Source organism: Mauremys reevesii, linkage group 4 (genome assembly GCF_016161935.1).
Source record: "Mauremys reevesii isolate NIE-2019 linkage group 4, ASM1616193v1, whole genome shotgun sequence".
NCBI lineage: Eukaryota > Metazoa > Chordata > Testudines > Geoemydidae > Mauremys > Mauremys reevesii.
In genome coordinates, this window is record NC_052626.1 from 125,089,474 (window position 1) to 125,114,200 (window position 24,727).

General features: G+C 44.7%; 1 protein-coding gene across 1 annotated transcript in view; it reads right to left on the reverse strand.

Annotated features, from left to right (window-relative positions):
- IGFN1 (immunoglobulin like and fibronectin type III domain containing 1) overlaps positions 1-23,676 on the reverse strand; it is a 62,260-nt gene extending 38,584 nt beyond the window's left edge. The window contains exons 1-11 of the mRNA XM_039536016.1: positions 23,626-23,676; positions 16,542-16,594; positions 15,793-15,915; positions 13,284-13,423; positions 12,669-12,768; positions 9,164-9,211; positions 8,176-8,221; positions 7,005-7,182; positions 6,329-6,442; positions 2,934-3,105; positions 1,583-1,855 (exon numbers count right to left, since the gene is read on the reverse strand). Coding sequence (XP_039391950.1) covers positions 1,583-1,855; positions 2,934-3,105; positions 6,329-6,442; positions 7,005-7,182; positions 8,176-8,221; positions 9,164-9,211; positions 12,669-12,768; positions 13,284-13,423; positions 15,793-15,915; positions 16,542-16,560 — 1,213 coding nt within the window. The 5' untranslated portion in view covers positions 16,561-16,594; positions 23,626-23,676. The remainder of the gene's footprint in view (positions 1-1,582; positions 1,856-2,933; positions 3,106-6,328; positions 6,443-7,004; positions 7,183-8,175; positions 8,222-9,163; positions 9,212-12,668; positions 12,769-13,283; positions 13,424-15,792; positions 15,916-16,541; positions 16,595-23,625) is intronic.
- Between the last annotated feature and the right edge of the window lie 1,051 nt (positions 23,677-24,727).

Here is a 24,727-nt window from a genome sequence, read left to right on the forward strand (position 1 = left end):
AGAGATAGCTACTGCTGAGAGGAAAAGGGGCCTGTTGGAAGTAAATAAGAAAGTCCGTTATGGCAGATGGAGACGAACATTTAATGCTCCTCCCCACATTCCACACCCAGCTCTCCCAACTCCCCTCTGCTGAGCAGCAGAGACCTCCTCAGGGGACTTACACAGGGGAGTCTAAACACACCAGTGGGACAGCCAGTAAATGGAGACAATCAGAGGCCTCTCAGAGGAGTTTGCATGGAGCCAGCAGCCAAGGATAGTGGGCCAGCACAGACTCACAGAGATCTCTGGGTGTCTCTTGGTCAACACTGGATACCAGCAATAGCTAGCAGACATCTTAGACCACACAGGGGTTGACAGCAAACCTGATTGATCCTAAAGACATTTTAGGGAGGCCCTGTCTCAGTAGCTCCATGGGGCTAGGGTGAAAGGCCACTTCTGGCTGAACGTGTATCTCTGGCAAGTTTAACAGGAAGCCTTCCCTGCAGACTAACCCCTGGCCCTCTGCTGGAGGGGTTTGTCCATCATCACTCAACAAGATGAGCTGCTTTGAGGGAGGTCTAAGTAAAATAGCTGAAAACACTATCCAGGTATCCTGAAGTAGCTTTAAACCTTGAAGAGGCCTGGCTCTGAACCTACCAGATTAGGAAGGATCAGTCAACCCCACAGTTCCTGTCATGAGAGGTTGAGGGGATACCATGGACTCAAAGGCAACGTCTCTCTTGTACCTAGCCCTCTCCTGCATTCACCAAAAAGATGATGTACTCAGTGGCTAACAATCCCCACCATACTCCAAAGCACAGGGCCTACTAGTTGAACTGCAGGTTTGGGGCCCTGCCCCTCTAAGTCACCCACCCAAGGAGTAAAGACTCCAGTCCTATATATAGGTTCATATTTACCTAAATTTTAGTTGTTCCTTAGGTGAGTTAAATAAGGATGTACACTACCAATTGTAAATATGGTTAACAGGTCAGAGATCTGGGGGTTCAAGTTTCCTCATCTGGTCCCAGTTGGGTTGAAGGTCAGCAACTTAATGAAGACAACAGATAGTTGATTTGGGTATCCTAATTAGGAGGACTCTACTTTAGAAATAGCAGCACTTGGATAGGAATAGTAGATTTTCAGGTCAGAAAGGATAATTGTCATCATCTTGTCTGATCTGTTGTGTAATCCAGGCCAGAGATTTTCACCCTGTAATTTCTTCATCAAGCTCCTATCTTGCAGTGGAATTGGGGTGTATTTTTAAGAGAGATCCAGTCTTGATTTAAAGTCTCCAAGCGATGGAGAATCCACTACATTGTAACAAATGAGTCTTATGGTAATAGGGAAAATGAGAGCTTGCAGGTTTTGTCAGTGTTCATAAGAAGGGGAGTTATTCTCTGATCGCCATAGTCCTACTGAAGAGGAAGGCTGAAGTTACTTTCTAATCTGCTTCCCACTTTCCCAGATAGCACTCCAGAGCCCCCAGCCTAACAATCAACTCCTAACAGCAATCCATGTCTAATGGGAGGCCACCTGGTGTCAAAGTTAGGTCCACCATAAGAAAGCAAAACCAAAGCTAAGGGAAGAATAGAGTGTTACTCACGTTCCACCTCAAGCCATGCACTAGAGGAGCAGATTCTGATATCGAGGGTGTAAGTCCCTTTGTCAGTGAGCTGTGTGTTTTTAATCACCAGCTGGTGGGTCAGGCCATCAGGAGAGATGGAGATTTTGTACTTGTCATTCTCCTCAATGGGATGTTTTCTATATAGCCACACGGCATCATAGCAGGGGCTGTATAGGCTGCATTCAAAGATGGCATTTCCTTGCTCATGGCAGTGCACTTCACTAAGCAAGTGTCGGAATCCCACAGGAATGACTGCAATGGCAAATCAAGGGCTATCAGTCGTGTAACATATTCTCCATGACAGGCAGCTCAGGTCTTTCAGGGAGAAAAGCTATGCTGGAGCCTAGGGAAGTCTCCTACACTCTGGGAGGCTGTGGGAAGAGTGTGTTACATGCCCCCCAAAACGACTCTCCCTTCTATTATATTTTATACAGGAGATATACAAAACATATCTTGAAGCAAAATAATGTTGTTTCCCTCCTATTGGAGGCCACTATGGAAAGTTACAGTGGGACAGCTGCCACCTCCAGTCCCTCTGCAAGTCTTGGATGGGATGGCTCATTTCCCTTACAAGGACCAAAAAGGAACAGCCCACTTCTACATCCAATGACCAGGGTAGGATAGTGCCCATTCCCTTGTAAGGACTCAGTTGGGACCCCCAAGGAATGGTCTCTCCAAGTTAGGGTTGAGACCTATTGTCAGGAAAGTGTGGGTGAAGGGGTTGCTTGACTCACTAAGACTAAACACGGATGGATGGATGCATGGATGGACGAAAGAAGAAAGAAGGAAAGAAAAAGAATTTGAAGCCAGTGAGCTTTTGCTCAGGCAGAAAGAACAACTACCCTGAGATGTGCACCTTAGTCTACTTCTGAGTGGTACAGGAATATATTTGTTTTTTTATCTAACTAGATACCTATATCTCATCACTGTGGTGTCTGAGCAGTTCACAGTCATTCGTGGACTTTTAGCCTTACAACATCCCTTTGAGGACGGGGATTATTATCCCCATTTTACAGAAGGGGAATTGAGGCACAGGGTAAATTAAGTGTCAAGCCTAAAGTCATTCAAGAAGTCTGTGCTGAACTGAGAATTGAACCCATTCATCCTAAAACCTAATCCAGTGCCCAATCCACGTGACCACCTTTCCTACCCTTTCTGTCTTTATCACAAGCGTATTATTAGAGAGTAAGCGCCTTTGCCTGCATAGACTTCAGTGGCTATTGGTTTCCACTGATGAGTTTGGAATTTAGTCCCAGATTAGATTTCCCATCTGAAATGGGTTCTTTACACATCCTGGCAAAGTGCATGTTTATAAAGCTCAGGTTCCTACAGTCAGCTTCTAACTCAGTTGAGAAGACATCCACATCCTCCACTTTGATCTGGTACACGCCGGCATCTTCCAGCTGCAGGTGGTTGATGGTGAAGTTGTACTTTTTCCCTGCCTGCCTCAGACAGTGCTTTACTTTGTCATCATTGAATCCATAATTGATCAGCTGGCCATCCTAAAGGGAGAAAAGAGGCAATTTGCTGAGTTAGAGCAATGCACTTGTTTAAATAGAAAGACATTAAATGGGTTTAAAGCACCAACTCAAGACAACATATTGCATTTAGGAATTCAGGTAAAGTGTGAAAACTTGATTTCTAGCATATGGAAGCCCCAGAGGTCCAAATCCCTTCAAACACATTACACCAAATTCATCCATGGTATAACTCCATTGATGTCAATGAGTTATACTGGGGATGGCTAAGAACATAAGAATGGCCATATTGGGTCAGAGCAATGGTTCATCTAGCACAGTATCCTGTCTCCCAACAGTGGCTAATGTTTCAAAGGCAATGAATAGAAGAGGGCAATCGTCAAGTAATCCATCCCGTTGTCCATTTCCAGCATCTCGCAGTCAGAGGTTTATGAACATCCAGAACATGGTGTTGCATCCCTGACCATCTTGGCTAATAGCCACTGATGGACCTAACTTCCAGGAACTTATCTAATTTTGTATTGAATCCAGTTATAGTTTTGGCCTTCACACATCCCTTGGCAATGAGTTCCACCGGTTGACTGTACATTGTGTGAAGAAGTACTTCCTTTTGTTTATTTTAAACTGGCTGCCTATTAGTTTCATTGGGTGACCCCCTGGTTCTTGTGTTATGTGAAGGGGTAAATAACACTTCCCTAGTCACTGTCTCAACACCATTCATGATTTTATAGACCTCTATCATATCCCCCCTTAGTTGTCTCTTTTCCAAACTGAATTGTCCCCGTCTTTTTAATCTCTTCTCATATTGAAGCTGTTCCATATCCTTAATCATTTTTCTGTTCTTCTCTATACCTTTTCCATTTCTAATAAATCTTTTTTGAGATGGGGTAAGCAGAACTTCACACAGTACTCAAGGTGTGGGTGTATCATGGATTTATATAGTGGCATTATGGTATTTACTGTCTTCTTATCTATCCCTTTCCTAACAGTTCCTAACATTCTGTTAGATTTTTTTAATTGCCGCTGCACATTGAATGGATATTTTCAGAGAATTATCTGAAATGACTCCAAGATTTTTTTCTTGACGGGTAATTGCTAATTTAGACCCCCATCATTTTGTATGTATAGTTTGTATGTATAGTAATACATATTACTTTAAGTTTGCATTTATCAACACTGAATTTCATCTGCCATTTTGTTGCCTGGTCACCCAGTTTAGTGAGATCCCTTTGTAACTCTTTACCGTCAGCTTTGGATTTAACGATTTTGAGTAATTTTGTATCATCTGCAAATTTTGCCATCTCACTGTTTATCCCTTTTCCAGATCATTTATGAATATGTTGAACAGCACTTAGTCCTAGTACATATCCCTAGGGAATACAGCTGTTTACCTCTCTTCATTCTGAAAACTGACAATTTATTCCTACCCTTCCTTCCCCACCAGCTTTTAACCAGTTACTGATCTATGAGAGGACCCTCCGTCTTATCCCAGGACTGCTTGGTTTGCTTAAGAGCATTTGGTGAGGCACCTTGTCAAAGTTTTTTTGGAAAGTCCTAGTACACTATATCCACTGGATCACCTTTGTCCACATGTTTGTTGGCCCTATAGCAGGGGTCGGCAACCTTTGGCACGCAGCTCACCAGCGTAAGCACCCTGGCGGGCTGGGCCAGTTTGTTTACCTGCTGGGTCCGCAGATTCGGCTGATCGCGGCTCTCACTGGCTGCGGTTCACTGTCCCAGGCCAATGGGGGCGGTGGGAAGCGGCGGCCAGCACATCCCTCAGCCCGCACTGCTTCCTGCCGCCTCCATTGGCCTGGGACGGCGAACCATGGCCAGTGGGAGCCACGATCAGTCGAACCTGTGGATGCGGCAAGTAAACAAACCAGCCCAGCCCGCCAGGGTGCTTACCCTGGTAAGCTGCATGCCAAAGGTTGCCGACCCCTGCCCTATAGCCTATTATTGCTGATAATGGGCAGTTGCTGCTCATTGCTTATGAAAACTGAGTTCACAATGAACCCTGTACAGAATTCTCTTAAATGAGGAAAAAATATTTATTTGCCTGATTCACATGGCATTTTGAGGCTTAATTAATTAGTTTCTTATTGTAGCTTTGAAGATGTAAATGCTCAGGGTGCTTAGACTCTCTCCTAATGTGGATGGAATAGCTTGTGATCAAACTGCCCTCCAATTTGTGATTTTACTCACAATCTCTGCTACCACTTGTGGCTGCCTGGACCACTTCCTCACCCATTTGTTTCATAGCTTCACATAGCTTAAGGGCAGAAGGGACCATTAGATCATCTAGTCTGACTTCCTCTATAACACAGGCCGGAGAATTTCCCACAGTTATCGCTGTGTCGAGTCCAGTAACTTGTGTTTGGCTAAAGCATATCTTCCAGAAAGACATGCAGTCTTGATCTGAAGACTTCAAGAAATGGAGAATCCACCACTTCCTTTGGCAATTTGTTCCAATTGTTAATCATGCTCACTGTTAAAAATGTGTACAGTATACAGAGGTAAACCCACCTTGCTACTACTGCTCACTACTCCTTGTTCATACAGCCAAAGATCCTGTTATCTCTTTTTGATACACGTTGCACTGAGAGTTCATTTGGCACTGCATAAATGTCTCTAAAACAGCTATAAAAACTGCATACATAGGAAAGGCATATTAGGAAAATATTTAATGTATTTTTAGCTGTTTCTGAATGCAATGTAGCAGCAGGAAATGAGGAAGAGGACTCAGCACCATGTGATCATCCTGTTGTTCATAAATCACCTGCACCACCAGTGATCTAATGACCATGTCTGTGAACTTCTGTAACTAGGTCTAATTTTTTATTTCCTTGAGAGTCCTCTTTGAAAGACGACAGGGACACAATGCCCATCAAAATGAATTAGACTAGTTTGAATTTGCTGATTTGAGACTGCAGGCATCAATTTATTGACTGTGGGTTTCTTGAATTTCCATGGAGGACCCTGATGGACTTGAATCTTTATTGTAACCCCTTCATCTTCTGCGCTTCAGGTCTCATGCCACATCCACCAGCAGAGGACGACTGGATGGGACTCCCACTTCAATTATGCTCCTTAATCAACCAAAGGGGTTGCTATTGAGAGACACATTATAAAGCAATTCTTACACACACAGGTGCTGCACAGGGAAATGGGCATGTTATGAGTCAGATCTAAGAGACCACTGAAATCTCAACATGGCTTGATCTAGCCACTCCATCTCCCACCTTACCTTGTACAGGTAAATTCTGCTCTCAGGATTTTTCAGGTCCATCTCTAGATGGAATGTAGCATTCCCCTCCTTATTGACCTTGATGTGTTTGAGGTTTGTGACACTGTAGATATACTGTGAAGGACAGACACAAGCACATGGTATATGATAGGGCTGGCTTTGGTAGATCTTCCATTAGATTGTCAAAATGATGTGGAATGGTGTAGCAAAAGGAACAGCACTAGCCCTCCACTTTTTGCTGCTTTAGGCAAGCTGGATAGTACTGTCACTCATACACAAAGCAACCACCATTGGTCCAATTTTCAAATATGGTTGCCGGTATTGGTTGACCTAATTCTACATTTGAGTGTGTAAATCAGCACTTAGGTGCACAAGTATCTGTCACAGGCACCCAAATACAAAATTCAGCACCCAGGTTTTAAAAAATGGGCTCCCTGGTACCAATTTCACCAATACCTTGCAAAGTGAAGTCCACTGAAATTACAGGAGTTACACACAGGTCAGGCTGGAATCGAGCCTTCTTTGTTGTATTGCCACTAATGTTTTGATGCCCTTGGGTAAAATGTTCAAAAGCATCTAAGTGACTTAAGAGCTTAAATCCCATTTTCTAAAGTGATTTAGGCCCATAGGAGCTTAAGTCTCATTGAAATCCAATGGTTTTCAAGGTTTGTCTTACCTGTTGTTGCTTGTCCTCTCTGTCCTTCTTCATCTGCTGAAGCTTCCTCAGCATCCCACGGAAGTCAACAATCCCATGCTTTAAACAGATTTTCTCATAATCCTTCCTATCAGCATTCAGCAGCAACTGCCAGACCTGTTCCATGTCAACTTCCTTCTTCTGTGCAGGTAGTGGAGTTCTAAGGAACAGTCACAGGAGGAGAAGCTGGGAGTTTAGATAGGCAACAGGGAGCACCTCTTTCCTCTTATAGAATCATAGAATATCAGGGTTGGAAGGGACCTCAGGAGGTATCTAGTCCAACCCCCTGCTCAAAGCAGGACCAATCCCCAACTAAATCATCCCAGCCAGGGCTTTGTCAAGCCAGACCTTAAAAACCTCTGAGGAAGGAATTTCCACCACTTCCTTAGGTAACCCATTCCAGTGCTTCACCACCCTCCTAGTGAAAAAGTTTTTCCTAATATCCAACCTAAACCTCCCCCACTGCAGCTTGAGACCAATACTCCTTGTTCTGTCATCTGGTACCACTGAGAACAGTCTAGATCCATCCTCTTTGGAACCCCCTTTCAGGCAGTTGAAAGCAGCTATCAAATTCCCCCTCATTCTTCTCTTCTGTAGACTAAACAATCCCAGTTCCCTCAGCCTCTCCTCATAAGTCATGTGCACCAGCCCCCTAATAATTTTTGTTGCCCTCCGCAACTTAATTTACCCCTCTTTCATTCTTCATCCCCACCCTTTCTGGAGGTCATATCCACCAGCAGATGAAGACTAGACAGGATGGGACTCTTTCTGAGACACATTGATGCTGCTCCTTAATTGGCCAGAGGTGTTACTGTTGAGATACATGCCACATGTCTCTGTACCCTTTTTCAGCCATTTCCCCAATAAGTTCAGTGTGAGCTAAAATTCAGGAACAGAAGAGACACAGATCCCTTAAGGCAAACTTTGTGATACAAGACAGTATCAGCAGCACAACCTTGTAGATGCCTCCTACTGGAGAGTGCTGGCACCTCAGCCCCAGAGCCAGTCGCAGAGCACCTTCCACGTGGTGACTCCAAGCAAGCAGAAGCAGGTAGTGTTGCCTGGATGGTCTGTGAAGGGTGGATAGTCACCCCTGCCACAAAGGCTAAACAAGTCTCTTTTATGACACTGTTCCTGCCCCAGGGCCACTCACCGCTTCCTTAACATTTTCCTGTAGTCCTGCAACTCTTTCTTCAGGTCTGTAAGAAAAAGAAATGGCAGGATGTGAAAATGGAATCACCCAACAGGACATAACACAGAACCAAAAAGAGCTTTAGAAAAATGAAGGCCACCATGATGCCTCCACTAATAGGTGTCCAAATTGATAAATCTTAGGCCACTTCTGAAAATTTATCTGAAAACGCACTCTTGCGGCTAAATGGCGAGCTGTGTTTTAGATCCCTTTTAGTCCCTCTAGGGCACCCTTTAGGTGACAGGCCTGTCTTCCTCTCACCTTTCCCGCTGGGACTGGATCTCTGGGTGGCAGCCCCCTTATTTCCCAACCACATTAACACAACAGGTCCAACTGGGCTTGGCACCTGTAAACCATTTTTCTCCAGGGGCTTGTGAGTGACTCAGAAACGGCTTCTTCAGAAACAAAGCATTATTTATTCACCCAAAGGTACATAACAAGCAGAGAAAAGGGATAAAACAACAAAAGGCCGATACACCTGGATCTTACCTAAACTTTATTCTTTTCTTGTAAGTTTTGGCTAAGTTCCACTCAGCTCAGACACCCCTTTTCCTGAGAAAGACAGACAGCTCCTGAAGCATTCTCTGTCTCTCTCTGTCAAAGGTCCATCTCTAGCCTCTACTGCCTGCTCATCCCCCTTCCTTTCTAGGCCAGAGACTTTAATAGTTTAATATCCCCTTTGATCCCAGATGTGGGTCTGAGAAAAATAAATCTTGCTAGCTGAGTTGGAGCCAGACGGGTGGACATTCTCTTATTATTAGCTTCCCCACTGTTTCTCTCTGATGGTACCTTTTCTTTGCCATTGTTCTATTTCTTGTTTGTTTCCCCTAACAATCTCCTTTGATTCTGCTTCTTGCAGCCAGGCTGGATAATATCAAGCAGGTTAACTGAAGTGCCTATGATATTCATAGAACATAATACAGATAGCTCTCCTGTTCTCCACACTTACCCTCCTGAGACTCAGTGGGGAATGGTTTTGTTGTTTTCTTGAAACTAACTGATGAGTTGGGAGAGGAAATAGAGTAAAGAAAGAAAAGGAAAAAAAATCATTAGGTAACAGAGTCACCATAATAATAATACTAACAAGCCTTAATACTTATACAAGTGTCTTCCATCCCAGAATCTCTAATCTGTGAAAGTCAAAGGGAAAAATCCCAGCCTGGATTTGTGTGTCCAGGTGTCATGGATTCCCAATAACTCCCAGTTATTAGTAAATATTTAGACTCATAGACTTTAAGATCAGAAGGGACCATTATGATCTTCTAGTCTGACCTCCTGCACAATGCAGGCCACAGAATCTCACCCACCCACTCCTGTAACAAACCCCTGACCTATGTCTGAGCTATTCAAGTCCTCAACTTGTGCTTTAAAGACTTCAAGGTGCAGAGAATCCTCCAGCAAGTGACCCGTGCCCCATGCTGCAGAGGAAGGCAAACCCCCTCCAGGGCCTCTGCCAATCTGCCCTGGAGGAAAATTCCTTCCAGACTCCAAATATGGTGATCAGCTAAACCCGGAGCATGTGAGCAAGACTCACCAGCCAGACAGCCAGGAAAGAATTCTCTGTAGTAACTCAGATCCCACCCCATCTAACATCTCATCACAGGCCATTGGGCATATTTACCGCTAATAGTCAAAGATCAATTAATTGCCAAAATTAGGCTATCCCATCATATCATCCCCTCCATAAACTTATCAAGCTTAGTCTTGAAGCCAGATATGTCTTTTGCCCCCACTTCTCCCCTTGGAAGGCTATTCCAGAACTTCACTCCTCGGATGGTTAGAAACCTTCATCTAGTTTCAAGTCTAAACTTCCTGAGAGCCAGTTTATATCCATTTGTTCTTGTGTCCACATTGGTACTGAACTTAAATAATTCCTCTCCCTCCCTGGTATTTATCCCTCTGATATATTTATAGAGAGCAATCATATCTCCCCTCAGCCTTCTTTTGGTTAGGCTAAACAAGCCAAGCTCTTCGAGTCTTCTGTCATAAGACAGGATTTCCATTCCTCAGATCATCCTAGTAGCCCGTCTCTGTACCTGTTCCAGTTTGAATTCATCCTTCTTAAACATGGGAGACCAGAACTGCACACAGTATTCCAGATGAGGTCTCACCAGTGCCTTGTATAACGGTACTAACACCTCCTTATCTCTACTGGAAATACCTCGCATGATGCATCCTAAGACCGCATTAGTTTTTTTCACAGCCATATCACATTGGTGGCTCATAGTCATCCTGTGATCAACCAATACTCTGAGATACTTCTCCTCCTCTGTTACTTCCAACTGATGCCTCCCCAGCTTATAACAATAATGCTTGTTATTAATCCCTAAATGCATGACCTTGCACTTTTCACTATTAAATTTCATTCTATTACTATTACTCCAGTTTACAAGGTCATCCAGATCTTCCTGTAGGATATCCTGGTCCTTTTCTGAATTGGCAATACCTCCCAGCTTTGTGTCAGCCACAAACTTTATTAGCACATTCCCACTTTTTGTGCCAAGGTCAATAATAAAAAGATTAAATAAGATTGGTCCCAAAACCAATCCCTGAGGAACTCCACTAGTAACCTCCCTCCAGCTTGACAGTTCACCTTTCAGTACGACCCATTGTTGTCTCCCCTTTAACCAGTTCCTTATCCACCTTTCAATTTTTATATTGCTACCCATCTTTTCCAATTTAGCTAATAATTCCCCATGTGGAACCGTATCAAATGCCTTACTGAAACTGAGGTAAATTAGATCTACTGCGTTTCCTTTGTCTAAGAAATCTGTTACCTTCTCAAAGAAGGAGATCAGGTTGGTTTGGCATGATCTACCTTTTGTAAAACCATGTTGTATTTTGCCCCAATTACCATTGACCTCAATGTCCTTAACTACTTTCTCCTTCAAACATTTTTCCAAGACCTTGCATACTACAGATGTCAAACTGACAGGCCTGTAGTTACCCAGATCACTTTTTTTCCCTTTCTTAAAAACAGGAACTTGTAGCGAGGAGGCCTGGTTCCCAGCTGCCCCAGAGGGGGACGAGCCCCTCCGGACGCCAAAGTGGGCAAAGCCAGTGGAGCTTGCACCTGGCCCCCAGAGGGCAGGGTGCAGAACAGGAAGTACAAAAGCCCAACCCCAGAGCTCACTAGGGCCCCGGCCGCCAGAGAAGCCAGATGCCTGTGGCCTAGCTCCCTGTGGTGAGACTCCTACAGTCTGCGATCGACCCAAGGACTGGCCAGATCAGCCAAGGCCTGATGCCAACCAGACCCCACAGAAGCAGTTAAGCCTGCTGGTGGCAAGCTACGCAGAGGAGCTACAAAGCCTACTGCTTGCTGAGTACCCCGAGGAGCCCATCGTGCTTGATTCTATGGAGGACACCATCACGATGCAGGTACCTCTAGAGGGGGAGGTAGGAAGTAGCCCGGGGGCAGCTGACCCTAGTCTGGCTGCATCACACCCAGAGCCAATGTCAGTGTGTTGCGGTCAGGATCCCCACTGACACTGCAGCAGGTCTTCAGCCACTGCTAGGGCCTCGGGCTGGGATGCAGTGGAGTGGGTGGGCCTGCGTCCCCCCTGCCACCCAACGTGCGGGTGGCAGTCTCCCCCTCTCCCTGGTCCTTCGAAGCTAGGACCTGGGCGTCCTGAACCTATTTGTTTGCTCAGCCTCTGCTTGAGGGCCTGAGCTCCTTACTGTTTGCTGCCCTGCCCTGACCCAGGGCCTGGGCTTGTTACTGAATTGTTTGCTCAGTCTCTGCTTGAGGGCCTGAGTTCTTGACTGTTAGCTGCCCTGCCAGGCTAATTCCCTGATTAACCGGACTTAAGTCCAAGGCGGCCTGGTTCCCAGCCGCCCCGGAGGGGGACGAGCCCTGGACGAACCCCTCTACAGAACTATGTTAGCAATTCTCTAGTCATATGGTACAACCCCTGAGTTTACAGATTCATTAAAAATTCTTGCTAATGGGCTTGCAATTTCATGTGCCAGTTTCTTTAATTTGTATTATAGCAGAACCTAGAAGCTCCAACCAAGATCAGAACCCCTTTGAGCTAGCTGTACATACACATGGGAAGAGGCTGTCCCTGCCCCAAAGATCTTATAATCTAAATTGATAAAGGAAATATTACCACCCCCATTTCACAGATGGGGAGCCTAGGCACAAGAAGACTAAAAGTCTTGCCCAGGGTCACACAGGAAAACTGCAGTAGAACCAGACACTGAACTTGGGGCTTTTGAGTCGCAGGCCAATACAAAAACCACACGACCAATCTTTGTCTGTCTGTTATAACAGGTGACTTCTATCCATCACCAAAGTAGGAGGAGCGACTGAAGAAGTCCAATCTCCTGTGTGTACAATACTCCCTCTCCTAGAGAAAGGAAACCTGGACAATGCTTTCAGCAACCACCAGCATAGACTGTTCTCTGTGAAAGTCAAATCAGAACATTTTCACACAGGACCCAGCCAGTCCTACCTTGAATGACCTTGAGGCCAGCAGCGCATGCAGCTTCCCCATACTCATTCACAGCAGAGCAATGGTACAAATCAGTATCTTCTGCAGTGAGTTTGTTTATCTTAAAAAGAAGAAGATAGTATGAGCTGGCAGCAGTGGTGAATGAGGAATCTCTCCCAGATGCTCATCTCCTTATGAAGTAGCTGCAAAGTATCATCCTTGGTCCTCTTTCTGTTCCCAGGAGATTCCTAAAAGCTTTGTTTTCTTTAGTGCCATGTGTTATTGCAGATTCAATGCCACCCATACTCACTTCCAACCATGATCCATCTAGACAACTGTGCTCCTCTGGGACAATTCAGTTTACAAAGCCCATGGTGAAGTTCCTTTAACTTGACTCTATACAGATCCTCCAATGCACCCCAGTCCTGACCTCCTAGTCCAGTCCTGAGTTCCTTGTACAGAGATCTGCTGATCCCTTCAATCCTGAGCTGCACTACTTTCTGCTATTCTTGTCCTGGGTTCCCCACACACCTCTGTTGATATCCACAGCCCCCCTGCTATCCCAGCCTGGGTTTCTCTCTTCCTATCTCTTTCTCTCTGCTATGTTGGGCCCAGTATGCCATAGCTGACCCTTACCTGCAGGATGAACTCATTTGTAATGCCATTGAAGGACATTTGGTATTTGTCAGGATTGTTCATTTCTTTTTTGCTCCGCTTCCATATCACCTTGGGTGGGGGTTCACCCTTAACCACAGCCCTGAATATGGCATTTTTACCTTTCAAAAGAGGCAAAATATTAGTCACTTAGGGGAGGAGGCAGGAGCTTGGATAAAATAGGACCAAGCAACAGCTGAGCTGCCTGCTTTTCAAAAAGCTGACTTGAAAAGTATCTTTCAGACTCATCCACTGACCAATATGATTTCTTCCCTGAATTTTTATTTCTAGGCAGAAAATGCATTTTTTGTAGGACTGATTTTAATCCTAAAAATTCAGATCTAGATCTGGAGTCAACCACACCAACATTTGTGGGGTGTGGAGTGGATTTGGAGTTCCACTTCAGGCCCAACTTGATTTTTTTCCACATGTTAATGTTAAAAAAACCTTAATGTTCTGTTTAAAAAGTTTGTTGGGGAGGGGGAGAGAGTACATAATCTATTAAAGATGTTGCATATGAATTTTAGGGATCTCAGTTCAAAACCTTGTCTCACACACACACACACCCCCTACTGATGAGAGCTCTGCTATTTAGCCATGTCTGGCAACCAGTCTGGCAGATGCACCACCATCAGGAAATAGCACCAGTGATTCCAGTCATCAGTGGCTATAAAGGGAAAGGACAATTTTAAAGAAGAGAGAGATCCCTAATCCAGCACAAAAACTCTATTCAGTATTTGGAATGTATGTTCTCTTAACAGAGAAATTTTCATTAACCCTTTATGAGCAATCAGGCCCTATCCTCAGCGCACAAGAGTTATGCCACATTCCCTGCATCGTCTCAGCATCTTGTCCATTTGGCTTCTGCTGACTCCACCCAGCTCCCTCCTTTTCTTTTCACCTTGAGAGACACATTGGTTACTTTTGCAATCTTCCCAACACACATGCAGTAAATTATCCCAAGCACAGACAGTAAATTTGTGACCACTAAATGTTAGTTTCTGAGAGTCCCTTTAGCGTAGTAGATGTGAGGACAATAGAGGTGGTCAGAAAATGTCTTTGTTTCCAGAGAAAAGTTAGATTTTTTTATTGAAAAAACAATTTTTCCAGCTTTCAGCCCCAAATAACCAGAAACTAGAAATTGTTTTCCAACAAAAAATGGAAACTTTTCATAGAAAGCAGCCCCTTCCCCATGAAAGTTTTCATTTTGTCCAAACTCCAATTTTCAGTTGGAAAAAAGTTTCAGTTGAAAAATATTGACTAGCCCTAAGCAGGGACCATCTTTTTGTTCTGTGTCCATACAGTGCATAGCACAACAAGGTCCTATAGTCCATGACTGGGGCCTCTGGCATTATGTAAATACAACTAAACATAATAATAAAGGACCATATTTATTGCGAGGTGGCTCTGGTAAAAATCTGGGGAACCACTAGAGGGCATTGCATCCCTCTATAAAATGCACAACAGTCTATGGACAAGTGACATGGTTGTATGGAAAGAGAGGAGAAAACTGAAAGCTGCAGGTGCTGGAAATCTATCCATCCTGCAGAGTTAGGGGCTTTACACAGGCTTTGCCACATTCTGCAGAATCCATACATACAATCTGAAACACTGCTCTAGGGCCCGATCCAAAGTCTATTGAAATCAATGGGAGTCTTTCCACAGATGTCAGTGGGCTTTGGATCAGGCCTTTGGTGATGATGAACTGGCCTTCCTGTAAATACCACACACTGCAACCCAGAGTCAGATTTACACCTGACGCGCTCCTAGGCAAAGCATGTTCAATGCTCCCCCTGCCAACAGTGGACATTCATGTTTTCCGTAAAAAATTAAACACAAAGAAATATAAATACAGCCTCCCTGGGAAGGCACGAGACCCTCCACCATGCACGTAGGGTTGCTAACTTTCTAATTGCACAAAACCGAACACCCTGCCCCGCCCCTGCCCTGAGGCCCTGCCCCTTCTCCCAGGCCTCAGCCCCTGCTTATAGACTCATAGACTTTAAGGTCAGAAGGGACCATTATGATCATCTAGTCTGACCTCCTCCACAACGCAGGCCACAGAATCTCACCCATCCACTTCTATAACAAACCCTGACCTATGCCTGAGCTATTGAAATCCTCAAATTGTGGTTTGAAGACTTCAAGCTGCAGAGAATCCTCCAGCAAGTGACCCGTGCCCCATGCTGCAGAGGAAGGTGAAAAACCTCCAGGGCCTCTGCCAATCTGCCCTGGAGGAAAATTCCTTCCCGACCCCGCTTGCTCTCTCCCATCCTCACTCAAACTGGGCTGGGGCAGGGGGTTGGGGTGCAGGAGCGGGGTAAGGGCTCGAGCTGGGGGTGCGGGCTCTGGTGTGGGGCCAGAAATGAGGGGTCTCATGGAATTAACTGTTTCAAAACTGACAATTAAATCAATAGTTTTCTCATGCAGGCAAGGCCTGAGATCAAGAATCTGGCTCTGTGAGATTAACTGTTTCTTAAGAGCATCTCACCTTCCTGTAATGTTAGGGTGATGGGTTTTCGCTCAAAGTCAGGCGTGCTACATCCTTTTGGAATAACTTCAACAAACTGCTTGATGGTCACCCCTGGGATGGCAGATTTCTTAGGAGGTTTCACTGGAGAAAAAAAAAATTAACATGAATTCAAGTTACATTGTGAACTCTTCAGGGCAGGGAGCGTCTCTTAATATGTGTATATATGATGCCCCATACAACGGGGCATAGCTCGTAGTTGGGATCTCTAAGCATAAGCACTACTGTAATACAAATTCATAATAAGAAATAGAGGTCTGAACAGCAACAGTCAGATGTGGATCTAGACATTCCTCAAGTTCTGGGTGTTTAGATCAGAGACTTTAATTTGACCCCTTGTAAATTAGTGGCCAGGCAGCTGGTTTAGGTACAAGGTTTTTGTCCAGGCATGCGTCTCCTCATAGACAAAGCAATTATGCCTACTGATCCTTTGGAGCTATTCAAGCTTTTGGACATTGTCAATCGTGGGGTGATTATTCAGAATTCCACATGCTGATCAGTTGGAGTTTTGAATCTAGGAAAGGATTGTGGCAGAGATGTACAAAACCTATTAGACCAGTGAGTCCATCCCATTGCAATGGCAAGATACAGTTCCCTGACGGAGGACACATCACATATTAAACGCAAGCTACAAGAAGGCAAGACTGGCTCATTTCTGATGAAGATCACAGGTTGAGTTCACAGTTTCTTGGTTTGTTGTTCTTTCTCACCTGCCCTACGGCTTTCCATTCTGAAGGTCAGCACTACAGCTTAGTGGATTCTCCTGCAAAATAGAAAATAGTTTCATTGCTTGGAGAGGTTCGTAACTCATGGGGTGTGTGGAAAGACCTAATGCCCAGAAGCTATTTAAAATCTTTTCCTTATTTTGCCTGCATCAGTTTGCCCCATCCTCAGTTGCTAGACCCCAGCACTCCAGAGGAGAAAGCCTAGTTCATTAGCATACCTCCACTGCTTATTCCTCAAAGAATCACCTCCAGGCATCAAACTCCACCTCCACCATCTTTGCTCTTTTCATTATTGCTTATAAACTATCAGTACGTTATGACTGAAGTAACCAAGCAGTTAGCAGGACTAAACCGGATTATTTATTCAAGCCAATTTACACATACAATAACATTCCACCATTGCATCTTCTGCCTCCATACTCCCTTGATTCCTTCCCCCAGATGCTGCCTAGTGTTCTCAGGTTGAAAGAACTGGGCACACTTAGTCTAAAGGAGAGAAGGTTGACAGAGAAACTTATAATAGTCTTCAAATATGTAAAAGACGGTTATAAAGGGGACAGTGTTCAATTGCTTTCCATATCCACCGAGTGGAGGGCAAGAAATAATTGGCTTGGTTTGCAGCAAGGGAGATTCAAGTTAGATATTAGGAAAAACATTCTAACTCCAGGATACTTGAGCACTGGAACAGATTATCAAGGGAGGGTGTGAAATCCTCATCATTGGAAGTTTCTAAGAACAAGTTAGACAAACACCTGTCACCAGGGATGGTCTGGCTTTACTTGGTCCTACCTCAGTGCAAGGGAATGGACTATGACCTCTGAAAGTCCCTTCCAGCCCTACGTTTCTATGATCCCCACGTGCCTCTCATAACTCATTGGGAAGAATAGCTTAATTTGGCTAGTAAAAATAATGGGGATGCTTAAATTTTGTTGTTTCACAATAAAATGCGAGATCCAGGTTGGGCTTGGACCTTCGCAAAAGCATCCTTCACCGCTCTGTGTTATGCTGAAGCTGTAATAATAAACTGACGGCAAGAGGTAAAGGGAATTCAGGAAGAGTCACTATACTATATGGGGCACCCTCACCTCTACAACCAAAAATACATTCTTCACTCTGGGCTTTTAGCTTCCAGCAAACTGAGTTAGGGTCTGATCTGGCTCCCGCTGGAGTCAATGCCAAAAAGCCCATTGATTTCAGTGGGATGAGGCATGAGGCCTAAAGCACCAGTTATGGCTTAAATTGTAATGCAAGACTGAGGTTTACTTTGAAGGGTGGAGGCCAGTCCATTTTCTCTCCCAATCTTTTACTCTCCACTCCACTTTTGTGCCTGGTTAGCAACCCTTTCTCCAGCCAAAGAGCTTGCATTGAGTAGGCCAATTCTGCTCCAACTGCTGGCTAGGAAGGCATCACTCAGGAGCAACAGAACCTCTGCAAGGCTCCCAGCCCAAGTGGAGCTGGGCAGTACAGGACTCAAGCCACCTCCTCATGGCAACACAATGCACAGAGAACCAAAGAGTCAAGCCAGCCCAGCTGGGGGTCCATCATTCATTCAACTCTGGATGGTAGCAATGTTAATTTTCTTTTCCTTTTGTGCTGCTTCCTTTAAAATAAAGTCCCCAGGAGGAGAAGCTCGCTCAGGCAGTTGGTAAGGTAAGGAGCCATTTACCTCTAGGTGGCTGAGTCCCCTTTGGTGGCCTATGTTAGAAGAGCTTGGTCAATCTCAGTTGAGTTTCAAGTGGGTGGGGAAGGGAGCACATGATAAAAATCCACCACTCCGGCTGACACTCGCACTGTAGAGACCAAAGACTGAAAGGGCCATGAACAGCAACCTTTCCTTTAGCCCCCAGATGGGTTTTCTCCAAGGCAGGGGTGAGGCACCCTGGCAGAGAAGTTTGCCCTGCCAGGGCCTCAGCAGCACCTCTTCTGGGGTAAATGGAGGCATTCCCCCTCCAGGGCCAGAGATCAGCACTTTCCTCAAATTATTTTGAAAAGACAAAGTGGAAAATGTGACCGTGAAATCCTAGCATCATTCTTCCCTCGTGCTCTAATTGGCCATGAGCATTAGCTGTGTCTGCTGACAGTATTTCTGTTTCCCTGGCTTACAATATAGGAAAACAATGGGGACAAAGAAGAAAATGAGGACATTATTTTCCCAGTTGGTGAGGCAAAAGGCTGCCAGTTTTCAGACTCTATGGACCGGACTCTGCATGTACAATGGTATAAATCGGGAGTAACTCCACCCAGGGACAGGGGAGTTACACTAGGGTATGTGAGAAGAGGATCAGGCCCTGTATATGCTGCTGGAAAATGTATCCTGTTTATCTCTTGGGAATAGGGATAAGGCTGTGTTCCAGCAGCCACTTCCATGGCCCTTTCTATACCTTTTTATTGCCCAGTCATCGTCTCTCAGCTTTCAGTATCAGTGGACATTGGCAGCCTAGCTACTTTTCTATGTTCATCTGCTGCCTTTACCCTTACAATGAATAACAACATCTGATGCCACACAAGCCCCTTCCACAGACCATGATTGTACATGTAAGCTGTGGAAGTTAGCTAGCTTTCCTTAACTCCGGCCCATACTTCCTCTCTAATGGGCTTTTACCCATTGCTGGAATTCAGCTGCATTACCCAGTGGGGGTAATCACTTTTATTTAGCACAGGCAGAGCCAGTGGAGCTAAGAGGTTCCTAGCACCCAGACCTAACAGGTTTTTAATTTGCCGGTAGATGCTTCCCCCATAAATGGTATGATTCCAGTTGAAAAGGGTCCTCCTGCTGCTATTTATTCCAAACTCCCATTACGAGTTATGGTAGGGAGTCTGCTTGAACTACCAGGGGGCTCTTTCATTTAGTCAGACAGTTGGTCATAAGAGGTGTCAATTTCCAGTCTTGGTTTTACCAGAGTTCTTTTGGGGGAAGGAATGGAGACAACATCTTCTGCAGATGGGCTGATAATTTAAAACCATCTGTGATGTAGCAAAACCCTCCAAGAGACTGACCTTCTTCCATTTCACAGCTTGTTTTCCACCCCCACCCCCCATAGTCTTGTTAACCCTTGCGGCTGAGGTGCTGGCATGCCACTGAAATGCCACAAAATGTCAGGGTGGTGTCTGGTGCATTCAGCAGCGGTCAGGGGTTTAAATGAGGAGAGGATGCATTCTCCATAGGAGCAAGTGCCCCCACCACAGCGAGAAGTGAGTGAAAGGACAAGGGAAAACAACTGCCCCAAGAGAGCATCTCATCCCCTGCATCATCTCAGGATTAAATGGAATGGAACATTTTAATTGGAGGTGAGATTCTTCTGGGTCCTCTATTTAGCCTGTAACTCCTTTCCCTTTCAAGAGCTCATCTTGAATTCATCAGCTCTTGCTGATGAGGGCCGGCCCGGACTCCTTCCAGAACACTGCGACAGCAGACCTAAACTGCCCAGAGAGGGTTGCGAGAAGTAATGCATAGAAACTTAGGAACTGATACTTCTGCAAGGCTCACAGCCCTGTCCATTGAACACGAGGCAAGGTGCATGACTTGCTCTCATGCCCCCCGCCTTGGCTGAGTGGGACCACACATTCAGGCTGTGGTTCTCTGGTGACAGACAGGGCCATATTCATCTCTGGATTACTGTGCTAGAAGACAATGTTACACCAGGGAGGACTGAAAAAACATTCAGAGTGGGATCTGCAAAGCCACCTAAGACATTTGGACAAACAATTAATGGGAACTAGGTGTCCAAATCCCCTAGATCACTTTCAATATCCCACCCTCAAAATCTGCCCAGACACTATAGTGATTAGAACCCCATAAATACAGATAGAAAATGAAAGAAAGAAACATATGTTTAAGGGCTATATGGAGTGGATATTTGCTAGATGCTCCTATTTACACAGAACCCTCCATCATAAGAACGGCCATACTGGGTCAGACCAATGGTCCATCTAGCCCAGTATCCTGTCTTGACAGTGACCAATGCCAGGTGCATCAGAGGGAATGAACAGAACAGGGCAATTATCAAGTGATCTCTCCCCTGTCATCCAGTCCCAGCATCTGGCTATCAGAGACTTAGGGACATCCAGAGCGTGGGGTTGCATCCCTGCTTATCTTGGCTAATAGCTATTGATGGACCCTTCCTCCATGAAATTATCTCATTCTTTTTTAACACAGTTATAGTTTTGGCCTTCACAACATCCCCTGGCAACAATTTCTACAGGCTGAGTGTGGGTTCCACTACGGTGAGTAGGGGGTCACCAAATGAAATTAATAGGCAGCAGGTTTAAAACAAACAAAAGCAAGTATTTCTTCATACAACGCACAGTCAATCTGTGGAACTCCTTGCCAGAGGATGTTGTGAAGGCCAAAACTATAACAGGGTTCAAAAAAGAACTAGATAAGTTCATGGAGGGTAGGTCCATCAATGGCTATTAGCCAGGATGGGCAGGGATGGTGTCCCTAGCCTCTGTTTGCCTGAAGCTGAGAATGGGTGACAGGGAATGGATCACTTGATGATTACCTGTTCTCTTCATTCCCTCTGGAGCAACTGGCATTGGCCACTGACAGAAGACAGGATACTGGGCTAGATGGACCTTTGGTCTGACCCAGTATGGCCATTCTTATGTGTTGTGTGAAGTACTTCTTTTTGTTTGTTTTAAACCAGATGCCTATTAATTTCATTGGGTGACCCCTGCTTCCTGTGTTATGTGAAGGGGTAAATAACACTTCCCTATTCACTTTCTTCACAACAGTCATAATTTTGTAGACCTCCATCTAACTAACCCCTTCAGTTGTCTCTTTTCCAAACTGAATAGTCCCAGTGTTTTTACTCTCTCCTCATAGGGAAGCTGTTCCATACCATAAATCATTTTTGTTGTCCTTTTCTGTACCTTTTCCATTTCTAATATATCTTTGAGACAGAGAAATATATTAGAACTGTATCACTTTAGGCTAAAGAGCACTGTGGGCCCTGAGACTAGGATAGGTTTCTTCTGTGTCACCAGCTCAAATCCAGCAATGGTTGCGTAATGACAAAGTCATTTTCCCTTGTGGCATTAACTAGTGTCTCAATCTTAGTCCCATTCCAGCTGGATAAGTGTCCTTTGCGTAAATTAGCGACCTGTTGGTAGTCTCCTTGCAGAGGCTGAGGATTGAATTGGCCATACAGACTGAATTTTACTTTCACCTTCAAGAGTTGCTTTTGAGAACATGGTATAGGGTGTGGGGTTTGAGGGACGCTTACCCTGTAGGCTCTTCATACTATACTGTACTCAGATTGTGGACAGAGGACTTCAGACCAACATTTTCAAAGCTGGGTGCCTAAAATTAGCCCCTTCATCCATAATATTTAGACACCTAAATAAGAGACTGATTTGCAGAAATGCCAACTACTTGTAGCTCCTGTTGATTTCAGTGGAGGATGCTCAGCCCCTCTGAATATTAGGTCTGGAATTCAGGTGTCTGAATATGGACTTAGAGGCCTAACTGAAGACACCAAAGTTTTACAATTTGACTCTCAGTCTGGCACTTTCACCAGCAATGGGCCAGATTCTGAACTCATCATAGTGCCATGGTTAGTCCGACTGCCATCAACTGATGAAGGTGCTGCTCAGCACGAGAAGGTTAGAATCAGACCTAGCGACTGCAAGGAGTAGCAGTACCCAGTTCTCATGCTGTAAATTAGCCCCTGCCCTTTCCACGATGTATAGAATCCCTGTTATTCCCTCGTTTAACACTGATTTGTTTTCATCCATGACTGACTGGGGATGTTTGTCAACTCCACCCATGATTTAGATGGGGCACTGGCTCCTTATCAATCTGGCACTCCTGCCTCACCCCTGTGATTGCTAACGCCCAGCCCCTGACCACTCCTGGCTGCGGCTGGCCAGCACTGGATCCCGCTTACCCTTTCCTTCCTTAACTTGGTCTCATCGGCGACGTAATTAATGAAACCTGACTCACCGTCAGAGCCGCCCTCCCCTTTCTCCCAGGCATGGTAAAGAAAATGACATTTTAACCCGCCTTGCACCTTAATGGACTTGGAAAATGCTTCCAGCACCACTGGTCCTGTATGGCCCTATATGGTCCTTGCTCTTCGTCAGAGGTCTTCTCACTCTAGCTAAAATTAGCATCAGGGCAACAGGCGTTCCCAACCACGCTGCATGCACTACTGCCAGGAACCCAGGGGGTTAATAAAACACAGCTGTTTATATTAAAATAATGTGGCATAAAATCCAGGTGCAATAAGGAATTCCTGATGTCAAAGACTGGGCTTTTCCCCATATTTTTCAATGCATTAACGGAAACCTTTACAACTACAACCACACCTCCCTGACCCACCCCCCAGTTTAGCATATTAAAAACAACTCCAGCTAAGGATCTTTCCCAACAACAAAATATGCAATAAAGTCCTTGCCTGAAAGGCTGCATTGTAACCTTCCTACCCCACCATGTTAAGAGTCCATGGCTGAAACAAATGCTGCAGATAATCACCTGGGATCCAGTTAATCCACAGTGATGTCCCATTTGTTTTCTCTTTCCCTGCATTTTGGATTAAATGTTATTTTCTACATCTTTCTAGGGCTGCGTTGTCTGAACTTGGCCTGGCCCAAACAGAGCCAGTATCCGCTATGAGCAGAAAAGTGCCAGAAGAATCCAGTCCCTGGGATTTCAAGTCCCACTCCTGCAATTTATATTTCCCCAGCAAAGTCCATCTTTAATCAGCATCCTAACAGAGGAATATAGCAGCCCTCATCCAAAGCCAGAACGTTACCCCAGCACCCACCTCAGAAATAACTGAGTAGGTTAGAAACAAATAAATCACCAGACAGTGAATCGTTCCCAACCACATGCCCATTGCACCCGACTTGCACCCTAGAAACCCCTGTGAACTTGGTGGCTTTACAAAGGGTATTTAGGAGTCCATGAGTTTTCTCCCTTAGTGTAAAGAGGAGGTTAGCAGAAGCTACCACCAGTTATCTTTCGTTCAATGTCAAGACAACTAGGAGTAACCCAGATCAATTGTTCCTACCATATGCAAGCAATCACAGTTCATTCTTCATCCTGCACCGGGTGCTTAGAACTCACCTGTGTATTGTGTCTTCCTCCTGCAGTTCTGTCTTCTTCTTGATTCCCTTCCTCCCCAGGATGCTGTGAAAGCTGCTGCTTGCAAGAGTTGTCTTTCCAGTCTAAGCTCAGATACCAAAGAGCAGCTTAGATCACTAAGAGCCTTTGCTGCTGCTCTCTCTGTGCTCTCACTTTCTCCCTCTCGCTGACCTACTCTCTCCCTTGCCCTCTCCTTTGGGAGGTGACAGCCTGTGATAAATCTAAACAATTTTTTATGGGAACCCAATGCACCAGTCTCCTGTTCATTATTATTTCAGTACATACCACTGACGACGCTGGACAAGTTTGAGATTAACTTAATTCTTTGACGTTTCTTAAATCAGTTTAGAGGGCTGGTTTTCTACAGATCTTCTTTCTTCTTCAAAGCATCACTTTGACAGCTTTTGTTCCACTAAACCTTTGAATAATCTAAGCAAAGTGCAGCATAATTGTCTGCTTTGAAAACAGTAAGATTAATTTGGGCCAGGCTTTCAGAGGTGCTGAGTACCTCACAATCCCAGGTGAAATCAGTGGCTGAGCTCTTCTGAAAATCAGGCCCATAGCACTTTGATTAATATTTCTACAGTCCTTTGAAGATAAAAAACTATATATAAATGCCAAATATTAGTATTAATATTTTATGGGCTAAGTCATAGACACTTCCTGAAATCCTTTTAATGTATTTTTAAGTGTTAAACTTTTTTTTTAAGCTTACTGTAGTTTTTCTTTTCTTAAAATGCAAGTAGATCAGGTAACAGTACAAGTATGATGTGGTGTTTCAGACACAAGTTACCACCTTTTTTGTGTGTGTGCTGCAAAACAATGATGTTTTCCCCAATCATCTCACATAAAAAAAAGAATATTGGAAGAGACAAGGTGGGTGACTTTTCCCACTCAGGACATGTCATGAAAGTTCATGCATCAGTCTGTGTGTTTGGTTAGCCAGGCAGGGTACAGCATATATTTACACATTGCTGTATGAATGGAAAATTTGCCTCTTTGCTATGAAATAAAACATATTGCAAACTTATAGAGCACATATAATTTGCTGCCTTGGTGTGGTGTCCTGAGTAGCTATGGATAT